General features: G+C 38.9%; 5 protein-coding genes across 5 annotated transcripts in view; 3 read left to right on the top strand and 2 right to left on the bottom strand.

Moving 5' to 3' along the window:
• Positions 1 to 301: 301 nt before the first annotated feature.
• LOC132797756 (uncharacterized) lies at positions 302 to 5401 on the bottom strand. The gene is made up of 4 exons (XM_060809535.1): positions 4873 to 5401; positions 4163 to 4356; positions 3067 to 3518; positions 302 to 3004 (listed from the first exon to the last, which is right to left on the bottom strand). The coding sequence occupies exons 1-3, from the start codon at positions 5272 to 5274 to the stop codon at positions 3215 to 3217; spliced, it is 900 nt and encodes a 299-aa protein (XP_060665518.1). The 5' UTR covers positions 5275 to 5401; the 3' UTR covers positions 302 to 3004; positions 3067 to 3214.
• On the top strand, positions 741 to 2316 carry LOC132797753 (seipin-like). Its single transcript, XM_060809533.1, has 3 exons — positions 741 to 1024; positions 1092 to 1579; positions 1742 to 2316. Exons 1-3 carry the CDS (start codon positions 741 to 743, stop codon positions 2089 to 2091), a joined length of 1122 nt encoding a protein of 373 aa, XP_060665516.1. The 3' UTR covers positions 2092 to 2316.
• Positions 5402 to 6350: 949 nt separating the features above from the next.
• On the top strand, positions 6351 to 8370 carry LOC132797754 (seipin-like). Its single transcript, XM_060809534.1, is given in 4 exon segments — positions 6351 to 7064; positions 7132 to 7517; positions 7520 to 7618; positions 7781 to 8370. Coding segments are annotated over 4 exon segments (1119 nt in total). The 5' UTR covers positions 6351 to 6780; the 3' UTR covers positions 8131 to 8370.
• Positions 7828 to 14033, bottom strand: LOC132797748 (uncharacterized). The gene is made up of 7 exons (XM_060809525.1): positions 12834 to 14033; positions 12021 to 12259; positions 11726 to 11949; positions 10929 to 11658; positions 10221 to 10414; positions 9113 to 9575; positions 7828 to 9050 (listed from the first exon to the last, which is right to left on the bottom strand). Exons 1-7 carry the CDS (start codon positions 13921 to 13923, stop codon positions 8787 to 8789), a joined length of 3204 nt encoding a protein of 1067 aa, XP_060665508.1. The 5' UTR covers positions 13924 to 14033; the 3' UTR covers positions 7828 to 8786.
• A 224-nt stretch (positions 14034 to 14257) lies between these two features.
• LOC132797745 (zinc metalloproteinase-disintegrin-like protein F1) overlaps positions 14258 to 18844 on the top strand; it is a 62168-nt gene continuing 57581 nt past the window's right edge. The window contains exon 1 of the mRNA XM_060809502.1: positions 14258 to 14410. The gene's annotated coding sequence lies outside the window, so the exon portion shown is untranslated. The remainder of the gene's footprint in view (positions 14411 to 18844) is intronic.

The following is an 18844-nucleotide window of genomic DNA, read 5'->3' as shown; positions in this document are numbered from 1 at the left end:
CTTTGGTGGACCGACTCCTACCTTGATCAAAATTCCACTCCGTGTCACCACTCCGAAAAGAAAAGACAGTCAAGATCGTTTTGCTCGATCTTCCGGTCGACTGTCGCCAACCTTCATCAAAATTCAACTCCTTGAATCCGCAAAATCCACATATTCAAAGGTTGGAGCAATTTTCAAATTTCCCTCCCCTGGAGTTGCCATTTCCTAACCACTCTTATCGCCATGCGATATATCGATCGAAACAATCGATGTTTGAGACCATCGATGTTTTTGATAAAACATAAAAATAACATTTAAGAAGTTGTTTGATCAGAGATCATGATTCTTATTTAAGAACCATCGATGTTTAACAAATTTAAGAAACATCGATTGTATCGATAGTGCCGTCGATTGTTTTCCAGGTTTTTTTGGCAAGTTGTTGATAAGAAGTGGAGCAACATCGATGCTTGGCATTTGAAAGACGTGCAAGTGAGTGATTCAGCGCAGCTAGCGAATGATTAGACCTGTTAACACAGCTGATAATGGTTCGGCTTCGGCCGTTCAAAGTTTGAACTTCATACCATGCAAATCTGGCAATTACCCACAGCGCTATATCGCCGATAAGCAGTCAATTATAACAATAAATGTATTTAATAGTCGCCCCCAAACTGTAGTTGGTGAGTTGATACTCGATTCATACGATCGTCGATCGACGTCGCGACGATAGACGACGCAACAACAGCTATAGCGACATAAACAAGATGAACTTCCTGCTGCGTTTCATAATATTCTGCTGCGATCCGCTGGGCCTGGGTCGTCGCTTCTTTGTGCGACCCGCAGTCAATCTTACGCTCAATGTGTACGATCGCCTTCGCAGCAAAGCCGATGAAAAGGTGGACACCTTAAGGGAGCTGGTGTTGCGCCTGGGACTGATCGCATTTGCTGTGGTGCTAATTATTTGGCTGGCCGTATTCATATATGCCGCCTTCTATTATGTCTACATGCCACCAATATCGCATACGCGACCCGTTCACATGCAGTTCAAGTGAGTAGCTAGTTGATCGCTGACCTCTGACCTCTGATCATTGTCATTTCATTCATGCGAATTACAGAACATGCCTTGAGACAAGTACACCGTGTACCTTTCCACACGCTCATGTCTCGCTGACGAAGAAGCAACAACTTCTGATGGTGGGCCAGGCGTACAAGGTGATTGTCAACATCGATATGCCGGAGTCACCGCAAAATTTGGAGCTGGGCATGTTTATGGTGTGCGCTGAGATGCGTGACTATGATTCAATGTTGCGCGGACATTCGTGTCGCTCTGCAATGATGCGATACCGTTCGCCATTGGTACGCCTGTTTTCCACGTGGGCGCTGAGTCCGCTCTATGTGCTTGGTTGGAAGGAGGAGTTCCAGAAGGTGCCCGTCGAGATATTCTCACAGTATTTGGAGGAACGCCAGCATCCCATTACAGACGTCTATGTCGAGATACAATCACAAAAGATACAGTTCTACACGGTGACGTTGCACATCGAGGCGGATTTCTCTGGACTGCGCTACATCATGTTCAATTGGCCGGTGCTCTCGGCCATTGTGGGTAAGTGTTGTTTTTGTGATCTTCTTGTTGTGTGATCGTTTTGGTCTGGATAATGATTGCCTAGTTGATTTAAATTGGTTTACTCTATTAGAGAACTGACTAATTGTTAAAGTCGTTAATTAAACTAAATTGGTATTTCTGTTGTGTGTACTCCCTTTTCAGCCATTAGCACCAATCTATTCTTTATATTGGTCGTTTTTCTGCTCAGCTGGTACCACTGGTCCGATGCCACCTGGCTCCGTAACATGCAGATCCGATACGCCCGCTTCACCAATCAGCTGCAGAGCCAAGCCAGCCGGGTGATTGTCGACAGCACGAGCAGTTTGCGCGATGAGGATGAGTCCAGTTATCACGACTCATCGATGGATAAATTCGACATTTCCGATGTTGGCGAAAGCAGCAGCACCGATGATCTCTTGTTGCTGGACAAGTCCACCAATAGGGCACATCAGGAGAAAACATCAGATGTCCAATCGCTGCGTCAGCGAAAAGTGAAAGATCAAGCGTCATAACACACTCACACACACACTCTCTCTCAGCTTGGAGATAACACACCCACACCTACAAATATACATAATCGCCACCGATAGGCTCTTGTGCCAAAGACTAATAGGTTTAGGATTAATGTAGTTCTTTGCTGCCTCATGCGGCGGGATCAGCATGTACAGCATTTCTATAAAGTATTTGCTTCAGTTTGGCAATTTATACAATAAATATGAAAGGTACTTAATCTTGAATGATCACCGCAATAATCTGAATTTAATTTGCAAACATGTTAACGATTTTAGTGAAGCTTTCTTCGTTTTTAAAACCGTTGGCTTTTTATGGGGGAAAACGTGTTTTGATTAGGAGATAAAAGGTATTTTGTTTAAATTTGAAATATTTGAAGATAAATTTTTTTTCAAAGTAAAATACTTAAAAACTATGATGTCAATTAGGGATGATAGAACTGATTATTTGATGATAATTCATATGCTCCAAATACTTTTCCAAATATTCGAAACTTATTGATCCTGATTCTGAACTAATTATAAGATAAATTATACCGGGAATTTACAAGTCGAATTTTGTCTTTTATTACATTGTTCAACTATCAATTCGCTATGAACTTTAATATGGAAATTATATATGTAAATAGATAATTGTAATTGAAACATTACATTATTCAGAGGATTTCTCATCTTCAGGATCCGATTCCGATGGCCAAATCGAATCGGTTGGCTCTGGCGAGTCCGATTTAAGTTCAGTGCTCTCCTCCATGGATGCGTCATCAGCTGCTCCATCCTTATCCTTTGACTGCGTCAAAAGCGGGCCACTAAAGTTGAAATCTAGTATCAAGAGTCCAATCTCTTGAGCCGGGTAATCAATGAGAAAGGCGACAATCAGTGCGAACAACACAATGCACGCTATCTCCTGCAGATTGATCTATAGAGTAAGTCGAGCAAATTATTAAACGTGCACTCGAATGAATTATCAATGTCTCGTACCAAATCAGACATTAGAAATTGATGCGGCTCCTTGACACTCGCCGTAGTCCAGAGTACCACCACATAGCTGGCCAATTGCAGTGGGATCTCTAGGCGTGACAGAAGCACCACTGGTCGAGCAATATGCGGAAATCGTTGCACAATGCTCTTATCCAATGGAGCAATCAAAATCATCCAGACCAAGTATCAAGGGACTCCAGGCTAAGTATGCAGCCGCATCCGTTGACTTGTACACGTATTTGCTCGTCAAACCGGCGGCCGGTGACCACAAGCACCAGGCGAGTGCTAGCACAGCGAGTGCCCAGCCGGCACGCTTGAAGCGTGTGGGTATCCGAAAGACCCCGGACTCGCTGCGGAACAGGAGAGCCGCTCCAATGCCCAAGAGATAGCTGGTGGCTCGTGTTATGGGCGATGTGTAAATTAGGTTCGCAGTTCGATAGAATTTGTTTACGCTGTAAAAAGTGAAGAGCAAATGAGATTTGCATTCAAGTGTTATCGACTGTGGGATACTCGCTACTCAAATTGACAGACTAACCCTGAATAAGTTAAAATGGTAGCAAATTAAAGAATATGCCAAACAGAAACATCAACTGATACAAACATTTGTATTTGAATTCATTTGGGTAATTCTCTGATGAAAATGTTCCGCGCGCCACTATTTATATGTAGATCTTGATTAACACTTTAATTTGAGTTAAGAATGATTTATGAATTATTTTTCTGTTTTACAATAATTGCAGAAATGAATAAATGGAATCGTACGAAAAATGAACGAATTTATATATTTTATCGTATAACGGAAAACGTTTCTAAAATCAAGCTTAGCTCTAAATATAGTCCTAACCAAAGAATTACCCATATATGTATCTGTTTTAACAGATGTTTCAATGATTCTCACCTTTGTGTCTTCAAAATTTTTCTCAGAGAGAGAGAGAGAGAGAGAGATAGAGAGAGAGAGAGAGATCAAAGTGTTCAAACAAACGAACAGATAGACGAACAGACATAGACGAACAGACATACATGTATGGGATATCTCCTTCTGCCTAACACTTAATACTTGGGGTATAAGGGTGTAGGATAGGATGGGAATACACACTGTAAGCCGTGGAATAGAGATGGTGCCAGGTGCTCGCGTTGGGTGCGAGAATAGCGTGCTGCAACGGACATCGCATGAAAGGCGCCGCATAGAAAGAAACCAGCCTCGGGATCGGTGAAATACAACCAAACAATAAGGGCGCCCAAGAAATACAGTTGCAGATCCAAGCTGAGTTGCACGGTGAATGGCGAGCACTGAAATTATGAAGCATATTGTGTGAATTACACTTCATATTGTTGATGATAGAGACATAAGAGACAAATCAATAAATATTGCAAGTGATCATTAATTTAGGTAATAATTTGTGTTTATGAATATGAAAAATTAGTGAAAATCCTCCACAAGAAATTATCCAATTATCCGCAATGTGTAATTAAAACTAAAATATTTCTTTACAAGAGATGCGATGACCACAACGTTCGTATAATATTGTGCAGATTCAATCAATCGTGCAATTTCATAATTTTGAACATTTATAACTGAATATTCTACAGAGGAAATACTTGAAATTGAAAATATGTACATATGTTTGCAATTACATGTATATGCAGTGCATTTAAGTTCGGTTATATGCAGAAAATAAAGAGATTGATGCAATCAACGGCACGAATTCAATGTACAGTTGCGATTATCGATGTTTCGTTCTCTTTCTTCGTTATTTAAAAAACTGAAAAATAAAAAGACAATCAATGACGCAGCAAACTTCTTACCATGTCCTCCATGTCGGCGGTATTCTGCATACTCAACGCACTGCGCCACATGTTCTCCTCACAGAGACGAGCATTCTCAGCCACCAGCAACTGCCACAGCGGACCGGTGCCCAAATGAGGCAGTATCCAAGTTTGGAAGCCCAGAACCGCGAGAATGGTGGGCACATAGCGACACGCCTTGGTGGCCACATTGCGCACAAAACTCAAGCGGCAGGTGGCCTCCATTTGATGGGACAGCTGGTTGGCGTTGAGGAATCCGCTGAGCAGCAGCAGCAGATCGCTGGGAAGCAGCGGCAGACGATATGGCAAGCTCCAGTAGCGATTTACGGTGCCAACGAATGCATCCCGATTAGTTAGGGGCAGGTGGCCTGCCATGATAAACTTCAGATTCACATAGACCATGAATGTGGCCAGTATTCTGAGCAGATGAATAAGCGGAAAGTCAATGTCCTGGTCTTCAAGGGACAGGTGCGTTGTGGTGAAAACGCCTGTAGAATCCGCAAATGCACAGGCGGAGCACTCTTCTCTTTAGCGTCTTGCTCTGCCTGCTGTTGCTCGTCAGTGACTTCTTCTTCCACCTCCTCTGTGCGCTCATCATCATCAGTTTGAGGAGCTCTTGTGGTTGTAGTAAGACGCGTCAGCTTGCTGCTGAGCCAATCCCAGTGCTGCCAGACGGTGGACAAAACACAAGCGCTTGTCAAGGCACCAATGAAAAATCTGGAAATGAATTCAAGTGTATCGATTGCCATTTGCTGTACTATTGACAGCTGACAGCTACACTCACATGCCCATGGCAAAGTTGTTGTCCTTGGCGAGTAGCTTGCTCAAGGTCATCTTGCGCCTGGTCGTGCAGTGCTCGTCGCGCACGTCGATGTGAAATTCGATGCCCGTATTGTTGTAGGGCCGCAGACTAGTTTCGATGATGCTGTGCACCACGTGGGCGGAGCAGGCATGCGGCAAGCAGATGCCCCAATTGGCGACGCTGTAGCGTGCCACAAAGTGCTTGGGCTGTGGGGTGTGAGAACAAGTGAGTCGCTAGGAAATGCAAGTAGTGTTAATAAAGCGCTTTGCTTACGTTCTTGAGGTGCGCATGCCACAAGCCACGTCCATGCAGTAAATGCAACGCGTCTTTAGTGAAGACACAATAGTCGAGATGTCGATAAGCGCCAGTCACATGCAATCGATTAATGAATATGTAGTGTTGCAACGATATCAGCAATGCATTACCACAAAATGCAGTGAAACAATTAATTGCTATTAACAAACTTTTTGTATTATTTAAATATATTTTAATAATCTACAGATATGCCATTATAAACCAGTTGCGGCTAGTTCACGAGCATTAAGCCTTTTTTCCACTGCCACTCAGTTCTTTTACGTTTCGAACCGACTTTAGTCTAGAGCTGGAAAACAATCGATGTTTGAGACCATCGATGTTTTTCATAAAACATAAAAATAACATTTAAGAAGTTGTTTGATCAGAGATCATGATTCTTATTTAAGAACCATCGATGTTTAACAAATTTAAGAAACATCGATTGTATCGATAGTGCCGTCGATTGTTTTCCAGGTTTTTTGGCAAGTTGTTGATATGAAGTGGAGCAACATCGATGCTTGGCATTTGAAAGACGTGCAAGTGAGTGATTCAGCGCAGCTAGCGAATGATTAGACCTGTTAACACAGCTGATAATGGTTCGGCTTCGGCCGTTCAAAGTTTGAACTTCATACCATGCAAATCTGGCAATTACCCACAGCGCTATATCGCCGATAAGCAGTCCAATTATAACAATAAATGTATTTAATAGTCGCCCCCCAAACTGTAGTTGGTGAGTTGATACTCGATTCATACGATCGTCGATCGACGTCGCGACGATAGACGACAACAACAGCTATAGCGACATAAACAAGATGAACTTCCTGCTGCGTTTCATAATATTCTGCTGCGATCCGCTGGGCCTGGGTCGTCGCTTCTTTGTGCGACCCGCAGTCAATCTTACGCTCAATGTGTACGATCGCCTTCGCAGCAAAGCCGATGAAAAGGTGGACACCTTAAGGGAGCTGGTGTTGCGCCTGGGACTGATCGCATTTGCTGTGGTGCTAATTATTTGGCTGGCCGTATTCATATATGCCGCCTTCTATTATGTCTACATGCCACCAATATCGCATACGCGACCCGTTCACATGCAGTTCAAGTGAGTAGCTAGTTGATCGCTGACCTCTGACCTCTGATCATTGTCATTTCATTCATGCGAATTACAGAACATGCCTTGAGACAAGTACACCGTGTACCTTTCCACACGCTCATGTCTCGCTGACGAAGAAGCAACAACTTCTGATGGTGGGCCAGGCGTACAAGGTGATTGTCAACATCGATATGCCGGAGTCACCGCAAAATTTGGAGCTGGGCATGTTTATGGTGTGCGCTGAGATGCGTGACTATGATTCAATGTTGCGCGGACATTCGTGTCGCTCTGCAATGATGCGATACCGTTCGCCATTGGTACGCCTGTTTTCCACGTGGGCGCTGAGTCCGCTCTATGTGCTTGGTTGGAAGGAGGAGTTCCAGAAGGTGCCCGTCGAGATATTCTCACAGTATTTGGAGGAACGCCAGCATCCCATTACAGACGTCTATGTCGAGATACAATCACAAAGATACAGTTCTACACGGTGACGTTGCACATCGAGGCGGATTTCTCTGGACTGCGCTACATCATGTTCAATTGGCCGGTGCTCTCGGCCATTGTGGGTAAGTGTTGTTTTTGTGATCTTCTTGTTGTGTGATCGTTTTGGTCTGGATAATGATTGCCTAGTTGATTTAAATTGGTTTACTCTATTAGAGAACTGACTAATTGTTAAAGTCGTTAATTAAACTAAATTGGTATTTCTGTTGTGTGTACTCCCTTTTCAGCCATTAGCACCAATCTATTCTTTATATTGGTCGTTTTTCTGCTCAGCTGGTACCACTGGTCCGATGCCACCTGGCTCCGTAACATGCAGATCCGATACGCCCGCTTCACCAATCAGCTGCAGAGCCAAGCCAGCCGGGTGATTGTCGACAGCACGAGCAGTTTGCGCGATGAGGATGAGTCCAGTTATCACGACTCATCGATGGATAAATTCGACATTTCCGATGTTGGCGAAAGCAGCAGCACCGATGATCTCTTGTTGCTGGACAAGTCCACCAATAGGGCACATCAGGAGAAAACATCAGATGTCCAATCGCTGCGTCAGCGAAAAGTGAAAGATCAAGCGTCATAACACACTCACACACATACTCTCTCTCAGCTTGGAGATAACACACCCACACCTACAAATATACATAATCGCCACCGATAGGCTCTTCTGCCAAAGACTAATAGGTTTAGGATTAATGTAGTTCTTTGCTGCCTCATGCGGCGGGATCAGCATGTACAGCATTTCTATAAAGTATTTGCTTCAGTTTGGCAATTTATACAATAAATATGAAAGGTACTTAATCTTGAATGATCACCGCAATAATCTGAATTTAATTTGCAAACATGTTAACGATTTTGAACCTTAGTGAAGCTTTCTTCGTTTTTAAAACCGTTGGCTTTTTATGGGGGAAAACGTGTTTTGATTAGGAGATAAAAGGTATTTTGTTTAAATTTGAAATATTTGAAGATAAATTTTTTTTTAAAGTAAAATACTTAAAAACTATAATGTCAATTAGGGATGATAGAACTGATTATTTGATGATAATTCATATGCTCCAAATACTTTTCCAAATATTCGAAACTTATTGATCCTGATTCTGAACTAATTATAAGATAAATTATACCGGGAATTTACAAGTCGAATTTTGTCTTTTATTACATTGTTCAACTATCAATTCGCTATGAACTTTAATATGGAAATTATATATGTAAATAGATAATTGTAATTGAAACATTACATTATTCAGAGGATTTCTCATCTTCAGGATCCGATTCCGATGGCCAAATCGAATCGGTTGGCTCTGGCGAGTCCGATTTAAGTTCAGTGCTCTCCTCCATGGATGCGTCATCAGCTGCTCCATCCTTATCCTTTGACTGCGTCAAAAGCGGGCCACTAAAGTTGAAATCTAGTATCAAGAGTCCAATCTCTTGAGCCGGGTAATCAATGAGAAAGGCGACAATCAGTGCGAACAACACAATGCACGCTATCTCCTGCAGATTGATCTATAGAGTAAGTCGAGCAAATTATTAAACGTGCACTCGAATGAATTATCAATGTCTCGTACCAAATCAGACATTAGAAATTGATGCGGCTCCTTGACACTCGCCGTAGTCCAGAGTACCACCACATAGCTGGCCAATTGCAGTGGGATCTCTAGGCGTGACAGAAGCACCACTGGTCGAGCAATATGCGGAAATCGTTGCACAATGCTCTTATCCAATGGAGCAATCAAAATCATCCAGCAAATCGCCAGACCAAGTATCAAGGGACTCCAGGCTAAGTATGCAGCCGCATCCGTTGACTTGTACACGTATTTGCTCGTCAAACCGGCGGCCGGTGACCACAAGCACCAGGCGAGTGCTAGCACAGCGAGTGCCCAGCCGGCACGCTTGAAGCGTGTGGGTATCCGAAAGACCCCGGACTCGCTGCGGAACAGGAGAGCCGCTCCAATGCCCAAGAGATAGCTGGTGGCTCGTGTTATGGGCGATGTGTAAATTAGGTTCGCAGTTCGATAGAATTTGTTTACGCTGTAAAAAGTGAAGAGCAAATGAGATTTGCATTCAAGTGTTATCGACTGTGGGATACTCGCTACTCAAATTGACAGACTAACCCTGAATAAGTTAAAAATGGTAGCAAATTAAAGAATATGCCAAACAGAAACATCAACTGATACAAACATTTGTATTTGAATTCATTTGGGTAATTCTCTGATGAAAATGTTCCGCGCGCCACTATTTATATGTAGATCTTGATTAACACTTTAATTTGAGTTAAGAATGATTTATGAATTATTTTTCTGTTTTACAATAATTGCAGAAATGAATAAATGGAATCGTACGAAAAATGAACGAATTTATATATTTTATCGTATAACGGAAAACGTTTCTAAAATCAAGCTTAGCTCTAAATATAGTCCTAACCAAAGAATTACCCATATATGTATCTGTTTTAACAGATGTTTCAATGATTCTCACCTTTGTGTCTTCAAAATTTTTCTCAGAGAGAGAGAGAGAGAGAGAGATAGAGAGAGAGAGAGAGATCAAAGTGTTCAAACAAACGAACAGATAGACGAACAGACATAGACGAACAGACATACATGTATGGGATATCTCCTTCTGCCTAACACTTAATACTTGGGGTATAAGGGTGTAGGATAGGATGGGAATACACACTGTAAGCCGTGGAATAGAGATGGTGCCAGGTGCTCGCGTTGGGTGCGAGAATAGCGTGCTGCAACGGACATCGCATGAAAGGCGCCGCATAGAAAGAAACCAGCCTCGGGATCGGTGAAATACAACCAAACAATAAGGGCGCCCAAGAAATACAGTTGCAGATCCAAGCTGAGTTGCACGGTGAATGGCGAGCACTGAAATTATGAAGCATATTGTGTGAATTACACTTCATATTGTTGATGATAGAGACATAAGAGACAAATCAATAAATATTGCAAGTGATCATTAATTTAGGTAATAATTTGTGTTTATGAATATGAAAAATTAGTGAAAATCCTCCACAAGAAATTATCCAATTATCCGCAATGTGTAATTAAAACTAAAATATTTCTTTACAAGAGATGCGATGACCACAACGTTCGTATAATATTGTGCAGATTCAATCAATCGTGCAATTTCATAATTTTGAACATTTATAACTGAATATTCTACAGAGGAAATACTTGAAATTGAAAATATGTACATATGTTTGCAATTACATGTATATGCAGTGCATTTAAGTTCGGTTATATGCAGAAAATAAAGAGATTGATGCAATCAACGGCACGAATTCAATGTACAGTTGCGATTATCGATGTTTCGTTCTCTTTCTTCGTTATTTAAAAACTGAAAAATAAAAGACAATCAATGACGCAGCAAACTTCTTACCATGTCCTCCATGTCGGCGGTATTCTGCATACTCAACGCACTGCGCCACATGTTCTCCTCACAGAGACGAGCATTCTCAGCCACCAGCAACTGCCACAGCGGACCGGTGCCCAAATGAGGCAGTATCCAAGTTTGGAAGCCCAGAACCGCGAGAATGGTGGGCACATAGCGACACGCCTTGGTGGCCACATTGCGCACAAAACTCAAGCGGCAGGTGGCCTCCATTTGATGGGACAGCTGGTTGGCGTTGAGGAATCCGCTGAGCAGCAGCAGCAGATCGCTGGGAAGCAGCGGCAGACGATATGGCAAGCTCCAGTAGCGATTTACGGTGCCAACGAATGCATCCCGATTAGTTAGGGGCAGGTGGCCTGCCATGATAAACTTCAGATTCACATAGACCATGAATGTGGCCAGTATTCTGAGCAGATGAATAAGCGGAAAGTCAATGTCCTGGTCTTCAAGGGACACTAGCAATCGCCAGGTGCGTTGTGGTGAAAACGCCTGTAGAATCCGCAAATGCACAGGCGGAGCACTCTTCTCTTTAGCGTCTTGCTCTGCCTGCTGTTGCTCGTCAGTGACTTCTTCTTCCACCTCCTCTGTGCGCTCATCATCATCAGTTTGAGGAGCTCTTGTGGTTGTAGTAAGACGCGTCAGCTTGCTGCTGAGCCAATCCCAGTGCTGCCAGACGGTGGACAAAACACAAGCGCTTGTCAAGGCACCAATGAAAAATCTGGAAATGAATTCAAGTGTATCGATTGCCATTTGCTGTACTATTGACAGCTGACAGCTACACTCACATGCCCATGGCAAAGTTGTTGTCCTTGGCGAGTAGCTTGCTCAAGGTCATCTTGCGCCTGGTCGTGCAGTGCTCGTCGCGCACGTCGATGTGAAATTCGATGCCCGTATTGTTGTAGGGCCGCAGACTAGTTTCGATGATGCTGTGCACCACGTGGGCGGAGCAGGCATGCGGCAAGCAGATGCCCCAATTGGCGACGCTGTAGCGTGCCACAAAGTGCTTGGGCTGTGGGGTGTGAGAACAAGTGAGTCGCTAGGAAATGCAAGTAGTGTTAATGAAGGCAGCGCTTTGCTTACGTTCTTGAGGTGCGCATGCCACAAGCCACGTCCATGCAGTAAATGCAACGCGTCCTTCAGCTCTGTGGTCGTGGCATGCATCTCAATCTGGGCCAGACAGTATTTGCCGTGGATGCGCATCGGCTTGCCGGGTGGCATCTTAACGGCCGTCGACACTTGGGTGCACAGATCAAAGTCGCCAAACTGATTGATGTTGCCACGTAACAAACCGGCGCCAATCTTGCCCGTGGCATCGAGCACTGCAAGGTGATTGCATGATCAATTAATAGAACTACAACTACATACAAATGTATGAATATTGGCGGGCAATGAAACATTGAAAATACTTTTAGAACAAAATAAAGGGTATTTAGTTGAGTAAAAAGTCTTTTATGACTTCATGCAAACAGGAAATGTGTGCAATACACAGATAGAGGAACCTCCAACTTTTAGATCTCAGAGACAATAAATGATAGAAAAACCATGTCAGAATGTACGATTCGTCTATGTCCTAGGCGAATCTAAGACTCTTATTTCTCTCCATGTCAAATTGAAAACAAATAATAGTTGGTTAGAGGAATTGATTACGATCGGAATTTGATTATGATCTAATAAACAAAAACTTAAAACCCATTTTATAGGACTAAATTCAGGAGTTCCTTCGGTGGTCTACGGAACATTCAACTGCCGTTCAATTATATTGCCATACTGTTATACCAAATACACTGTGTATTTTTTAGTGTTTTCGAAATATTTCAACGATCAAGTCGATTTCACAGAAGTTTTTTGTGCGTGTTGATGCACTTGTTGCCGCCATATGCATACACAACTTACTCTGCAGCGTCCACAGTTTGTGGGCACGCAGCTGCTGATGCAGCAGCTCTAATTGCTGGTGGCACTCGCCGCTTTTCACCTGCGCCACATTGCCAATGAACGCCGGCAGTGAATGTATCAGCAGCTCCATGTACTCCTCTTGGCTCTTGCTCTGCTCCCGTTCTCGTCTTCGCTCCCTCTCTGGCGTTGTGGTTGTGTCCTTCTCTTTGGCCCGCTTTTGTATGCCTTTGGAGCGTGTCCCTGTTGTTTCCTCTGTCTCGGGGAATATGCTATTGAAGGGCCAACGCTTTAGGTATGTCAGCCAATCAATTTCAACGCTTTTCGGCGCTTTGGCCGTCTTTGCCTGGACGCGTTTTTTGCCTGCTTGCGGTGCTGCATCTGTTGCTCGCTCCGTTAGCCAGTTGAACCAGCTGATAATATTTGGCAGCTGCGACTCGCTTTCTTTCGCCTCGCGCTTGGCGGTTCCTTCATCACTGGCAAATATGGACAGCAATCGACTCATAAGCGAAGGTTCTTCGTCGTTATCGCCGCCGCCGTCGTCTGCATCGTCTTCTTCACCAGCGTCTTCATCGTTTTCGGCTTCGTCGTCTGCTTCATTGTTGTCATCGTCATCGTCATCGTTATAGACATTATCGTCTTCATCGGCCTCATTGCCATCGTCAATTTCTGAATTGCGTTCATCGTTTAACACATTCTCCGAATTATTGTCCTCGCCCCCTTCCCCCTCGTCGTCGTCGTCGTCCTCCTCCTCGCCACCATTGTCTTCATCCAATCGCTCGATTTTGTGAAATTTGAATTTAGCTTTAGCCGCACGTCGTGTGGCTGCTACCGCCTTGCGTGCTTCCAGCGACTTGGCGCAGTCGTTGGCATCGTTTGATCCCCTGCAGAGGTCGCGATCGCTGCCGCGACTTTGTGCCGCATTTGTGCTCAATGGCAACAACAAAATCACGAATATAATTGCTAAGAAAATGATCCGATTCGATGACGTTGTCGATGTTACGAATGTTGTTGTTGTAGCTGTTGCTTCTTTTGTTGTTGTTGTTGTTGCTGTTGTTGTGCTCGTCGATGATGCTCGATGGCAGTGCACCATGTTAATCCTGTGGATGCACCACAAATGGGGCGCAGTGCAGTGTGTAGGCCTAACAAATAGTTGACTCAACCTTTCCACACAGACTAATTGTGGTGAGAAGAAAAAATCCCAGATGAAAATAATTCAGAATGGCATCATGTGCGATTGCGATGCATTCGATGCATGGACCGGACCCTGTGTTGCTCTCAGCTCGGAGCTCGGAGCACGGATGCAGCGGACGCGCTCTGGGCCTCAAACCTATTTATAAATTGTGTAAAAATTAAGTAAAATATCACTCGCATATTGCATTTTTTATGCGCTCCCCAGCCTAGACCCTATCAGTGAATATTCAAAAGCAAAAAAATGCATATGTATATATGTATGTGCTTAACTATTTTTATATCGAAACTGTGAAAAAACAGCAAGCCACAAAGCTGGAGCGTCGCCGTGAAAATACCCTAACATTAACATGTTTGAGGCGATTCAATTAAATAGTGACGAACAAAAGGTAGGAGAGTTTTTTTGTTATTAATTATTTGCTATTAATTATTTGCTATTTACTATTTACTATTTACTATTTGCTATTTACTATTTACTATTTACTATTTACTATTTACTATTTACTATTTACTATTTACTATTTACTATTTACTATTTACTATTTACTATTTACTATTTACTATTTACTATTTACTATTTACTATTTACTATTTACTATTTACTATTTACTATTTACTATTTACTATTTACTATTTACTATTTACTATTTACTATTTACTATTTACTATTTACTATTTACTATTTACTATTTACTATTTACTATTTACTATTTACTATTTACTATTTACTATTTACTATTTACTATTTACTATTTACTATTTACTATTTACTATTTACTATTTACTATTTACTATTTACTATTTACTATTTACTATTTACTATTTACTATTTACTATTTACTATTTACTATTTACTATTTACTATTTACTATTTACTATTTACTATTTACTATTTACTATTTACTATTTACTATTTACTATTTACTATTTACTATTTACTATTTACTATTTACTATTTACTATTTACTATTTACTATTTACTATTTACTATTTACTATTTACTATTTACTATTTACTATTTACTATTTACTATTTACTATTTACTATTTACTATTTACTATTTACTATTTACTATTTACTATTTACTATTTACTATTTACTATTTACTATTTACTATTTACTATTTACTATTTACTATTTACTATTTACTATTTACTATTTACTATTTACTATTTACTATTTACTATTTACTATTTACTATTTACTATTTACTATTTACTATTTACTATTTACTATTTACTATTTACTATTTACTATTTACTATTTACTATTTACTATTTACTATTTACTATTTACTATTTACTATTTACTATTTACTATTTACTATTTACTATTTACTATTTACTATTTACTATTTACTATTTACTATTTACTATTTACTATTTACTATTTACTATTTACTATTTACTATTTACTATTTACTATTTACTATTTACTATTTACTATTTACTATTTACTATTTACTATTTACTATTTACTATTTACTATTTACTATTTACTATTTACTATTTACTATTTACTATTTACTATTTACTATTTACTATTTACTATTTACTATTTACTATTTACTATTTACTATTTACTATTTACTATTTACTATTTACTATTTACTATTTACTATTTACTATTTACTATTTACTATTTACTATTTACTATTTACTATTTACTATTTACTATTTACTATTTACTATTTACTATTTACTATTTACTATTTACTATTTACTATTTACTATTTACTATTTACTATTTACTATTTACTATTTACTATTTACTATTTACTATTTACTATTTACTATTTACTATTTACTATTTACTATTTACTATTTACTATTTACTATTTACTATTTACTATTTACTATTTACTATTTACTATTTACTATTTACTATTTACTATTTACTATTTACTATTTACTATTTACTATTTACTATTTACTATTTACTATTTACTATTTACTATTTACTATTTACTATTTACTATTTACTATTTACTATTTACTATTTACTATTTACTATTTACTATTTACTATTTACTATTTACTATTTACTATTTACTATTTACTATTTACTATTTACTATTTACTATTTACTATTTACTATTTACTATTTACTATTTACTATTTACTATTTACTATTTACTATTTACTATTTACTATTTACTATTTACTATTTACTATTTACTATTTACTATTTACTATTTACTATTTACTATTTACTATTTACTATTTACTATTTACTATTTACAGTGAACAAAATAAAGGTTATTCTTATAACTCTGGATTATCATTATCTTCAGAGCTAAGATTGATTTAAGTAAAGTTTTCTGTTGGTCGATACAATTTCTAAACTCATTAATTTTTTTTTAAACAGAAAAATAATTTTTTGCTCTATTGAAAGTGTTAATCAAGAGCTATAAGATTAGTCTTTATACAAAAGAATATATAATGATAATAAAATATATTTTTGGTATATGTTTTTTCACTTTAAATAGAGTTAGGCACTAGCGAAATTTTCGCTAGAGAATTACCCATATCTAAACTATTATTATTTTAAATTTTAAAATGTTTATTTCTTATTTGTGAATAATATCACTTTTCCAATTAATATTAATTTTGTTGTACGCATGCAATCAACGAAAATCTCAGTAGCATACGAAATTTGTATTTAAACGATATTTGTAAAACGTATTAAAATATTTGATATTTATTCATCGTTAAATTGAACAGTGGTCAGGAAGACACGTAAGCAGGCACCAGAATAGAAAGCCAAATAAAATAATCCATTTGTATGTATATACATACATATGTATATTATATATCAAATTTGAATTACTTGAGGATGACATGGCGTCCTATTGCGAACGAATATAAAAATGAAAAGCAAAACAAGCGAACAAGCAAAAATGCAGTCTGCCTTGCCCACATGGATTGTCAATCCTTCATTCAATCACGCGTCAGTTGGAAATTTTATAGTTGTCTATATTAAGCAAGATATGTCTGTGCATTCTCGTATTTATAGACACATGTACATATAACGAGTGTATTACCATTACCTTAAATATTATTCACTATTACTCATTGTATTCATTCGGTCCAATTGTTGCGTCGTTTGCCTGTTGCTCTTTGTAATTGTTGTTGTTTTCTGTTTTGTTGTTGCTTTTTGCTTTTCGATTTCGCTTTGTGCGCGCCCTGCACAAGGTGGTGGCATATTATTTTTAACTTGATTACTTCTAGGGTGAATTTTGCTCCTCTTGATAGCCAATTGTACGGTCTGTCAGTTTTGATGCTGAAATGAATCGTTTCTTCGTCTGTTCGTTGTTCTCAGTTCGCTTGTTGCTCGTCCCTCGACTTGTTCTTGTTCCTCTTGTTGTTGTTGTTGTTCAGGTAGATCTGCGCTAATATGACAAATGCGCCAGGTAATTTGGAAGCGTCTTTGATATAAATGCACGCGTTTCATTCCCTTTAGCTTCGAAAGCAATAACTATAGTCTCGTACTACATATACTTATATAAACATACAATAAAATACATTACTGGTCTTATAGTTATGTTACTATGTTTATACAGACAGTACTTAGAATAGAAACAGAGTTTTTGGTGTTTGTCAAGTTACCTTTCTATTGATATGGTATTAAAAAACTGTCCAGAAAGGTAGTTAACATATGTAGATAACATACATATGTATGTATAAAGCAATAGTCAAGGCTTGGTATATAGGATTCGACTTCAACTTGAAAAAATTAAGTGTTATTTTGCTCCTTATGCACTTGTTTGATTCAATTGCTCAACTATGCCAACATATTTTTATACTCGCTACCCGAAGGGTTAAATAATTGGTTGTGCCTTGAGAAAATGTATGTAATAGGCGGAAGGACTTATCTCCGACCCCATAAAGTCTATATATTCACGATTAGCATCAACAGCCAAGACGATATTGATATGTCCGCCTTTCTGTTTGTCCGTATAAACTCCTAAGTATGCAGGTACATTCAATTAAAACTACTTGAAACTTGAAATAAAGCACAAATAATTTTCTATGGTTCGATGGATTTTTATAGTTGCTTTAATTGAAAATCTGGTACATATATATTTTGTACTCTAAGGTATAATTTAAATGTATGTTAGTACTATATCTTTATACCAAATATAATCGTTGGTTGGTTAATTTGGTATTTTTTAAGAATAATGCAGCATTGTATGACTTCTATTAAATGTGGGTAGCGGGTATCGATTACACTCGACTATAGCCTTCTTACTCCTTTTTGTATAATAATTTAACGGTGAAGATTTTCGTAAATACGTTATTTTATGTCTTGAGATGATTTAAAATTATTTGAGTTGTATATTATTTAAAACCAATAATCTGTATTAACGTTGGCATATCAAATTGATACAAAACTTGTGCAGCTTTACTTTTATAAATGTGACGATATTCGCTATACTAAGCGTATGCTTAATGTTACGTATACTTAATACTAAATCGTGCTGAGAGACTATGGGCAAAAAGTCCCGAATTGCGGCATTTTTACCATTTTTGAATATAGAAACATGAAACTTTGTACATTTACCTAAAAAATAAAGATCGAATTTCGAATTTTTCCTTTTTTCAAATGGACCACGCCTTTCTTCCCGCCCACCTTACCATGAGGTTATCATTTTCGATTTTTTTCTACAAATTGGTTTTAAAATATTTCAATGTAATATATTTAATAAAATTAAACTAAATTTATTAAAATAATATTTTTTAGCAAATTCGCATTTTAAATTTGATTTCGATCCATGCAAAATTAAATCAAAAAGTAATTAGAGCCCTATATTATGTTTTGTG

This window comes from Drosophila nasuta, unplaced genomic scaffold (genome assembly GCF_023558535.2).
Source record: "Drosophila nasuta strain 15112-1781.00 unplaced genomic scaffold, ASM2355853v1 ctg18_pilon, whole genome shotgun sequence".
In the NCBI taxonomy this organism is placed as follows: Eukaryota; Metazoa; Arthropoda; class Insecta; order Diptera; family Drosophilidae; genus Drosophila; species Drosophila nasuta.
The sequence above is the reverse complement of the archived record's forward strand: the minus strand, read 5'-3'. Positions and strand labels throughout refer to the sequence as shown.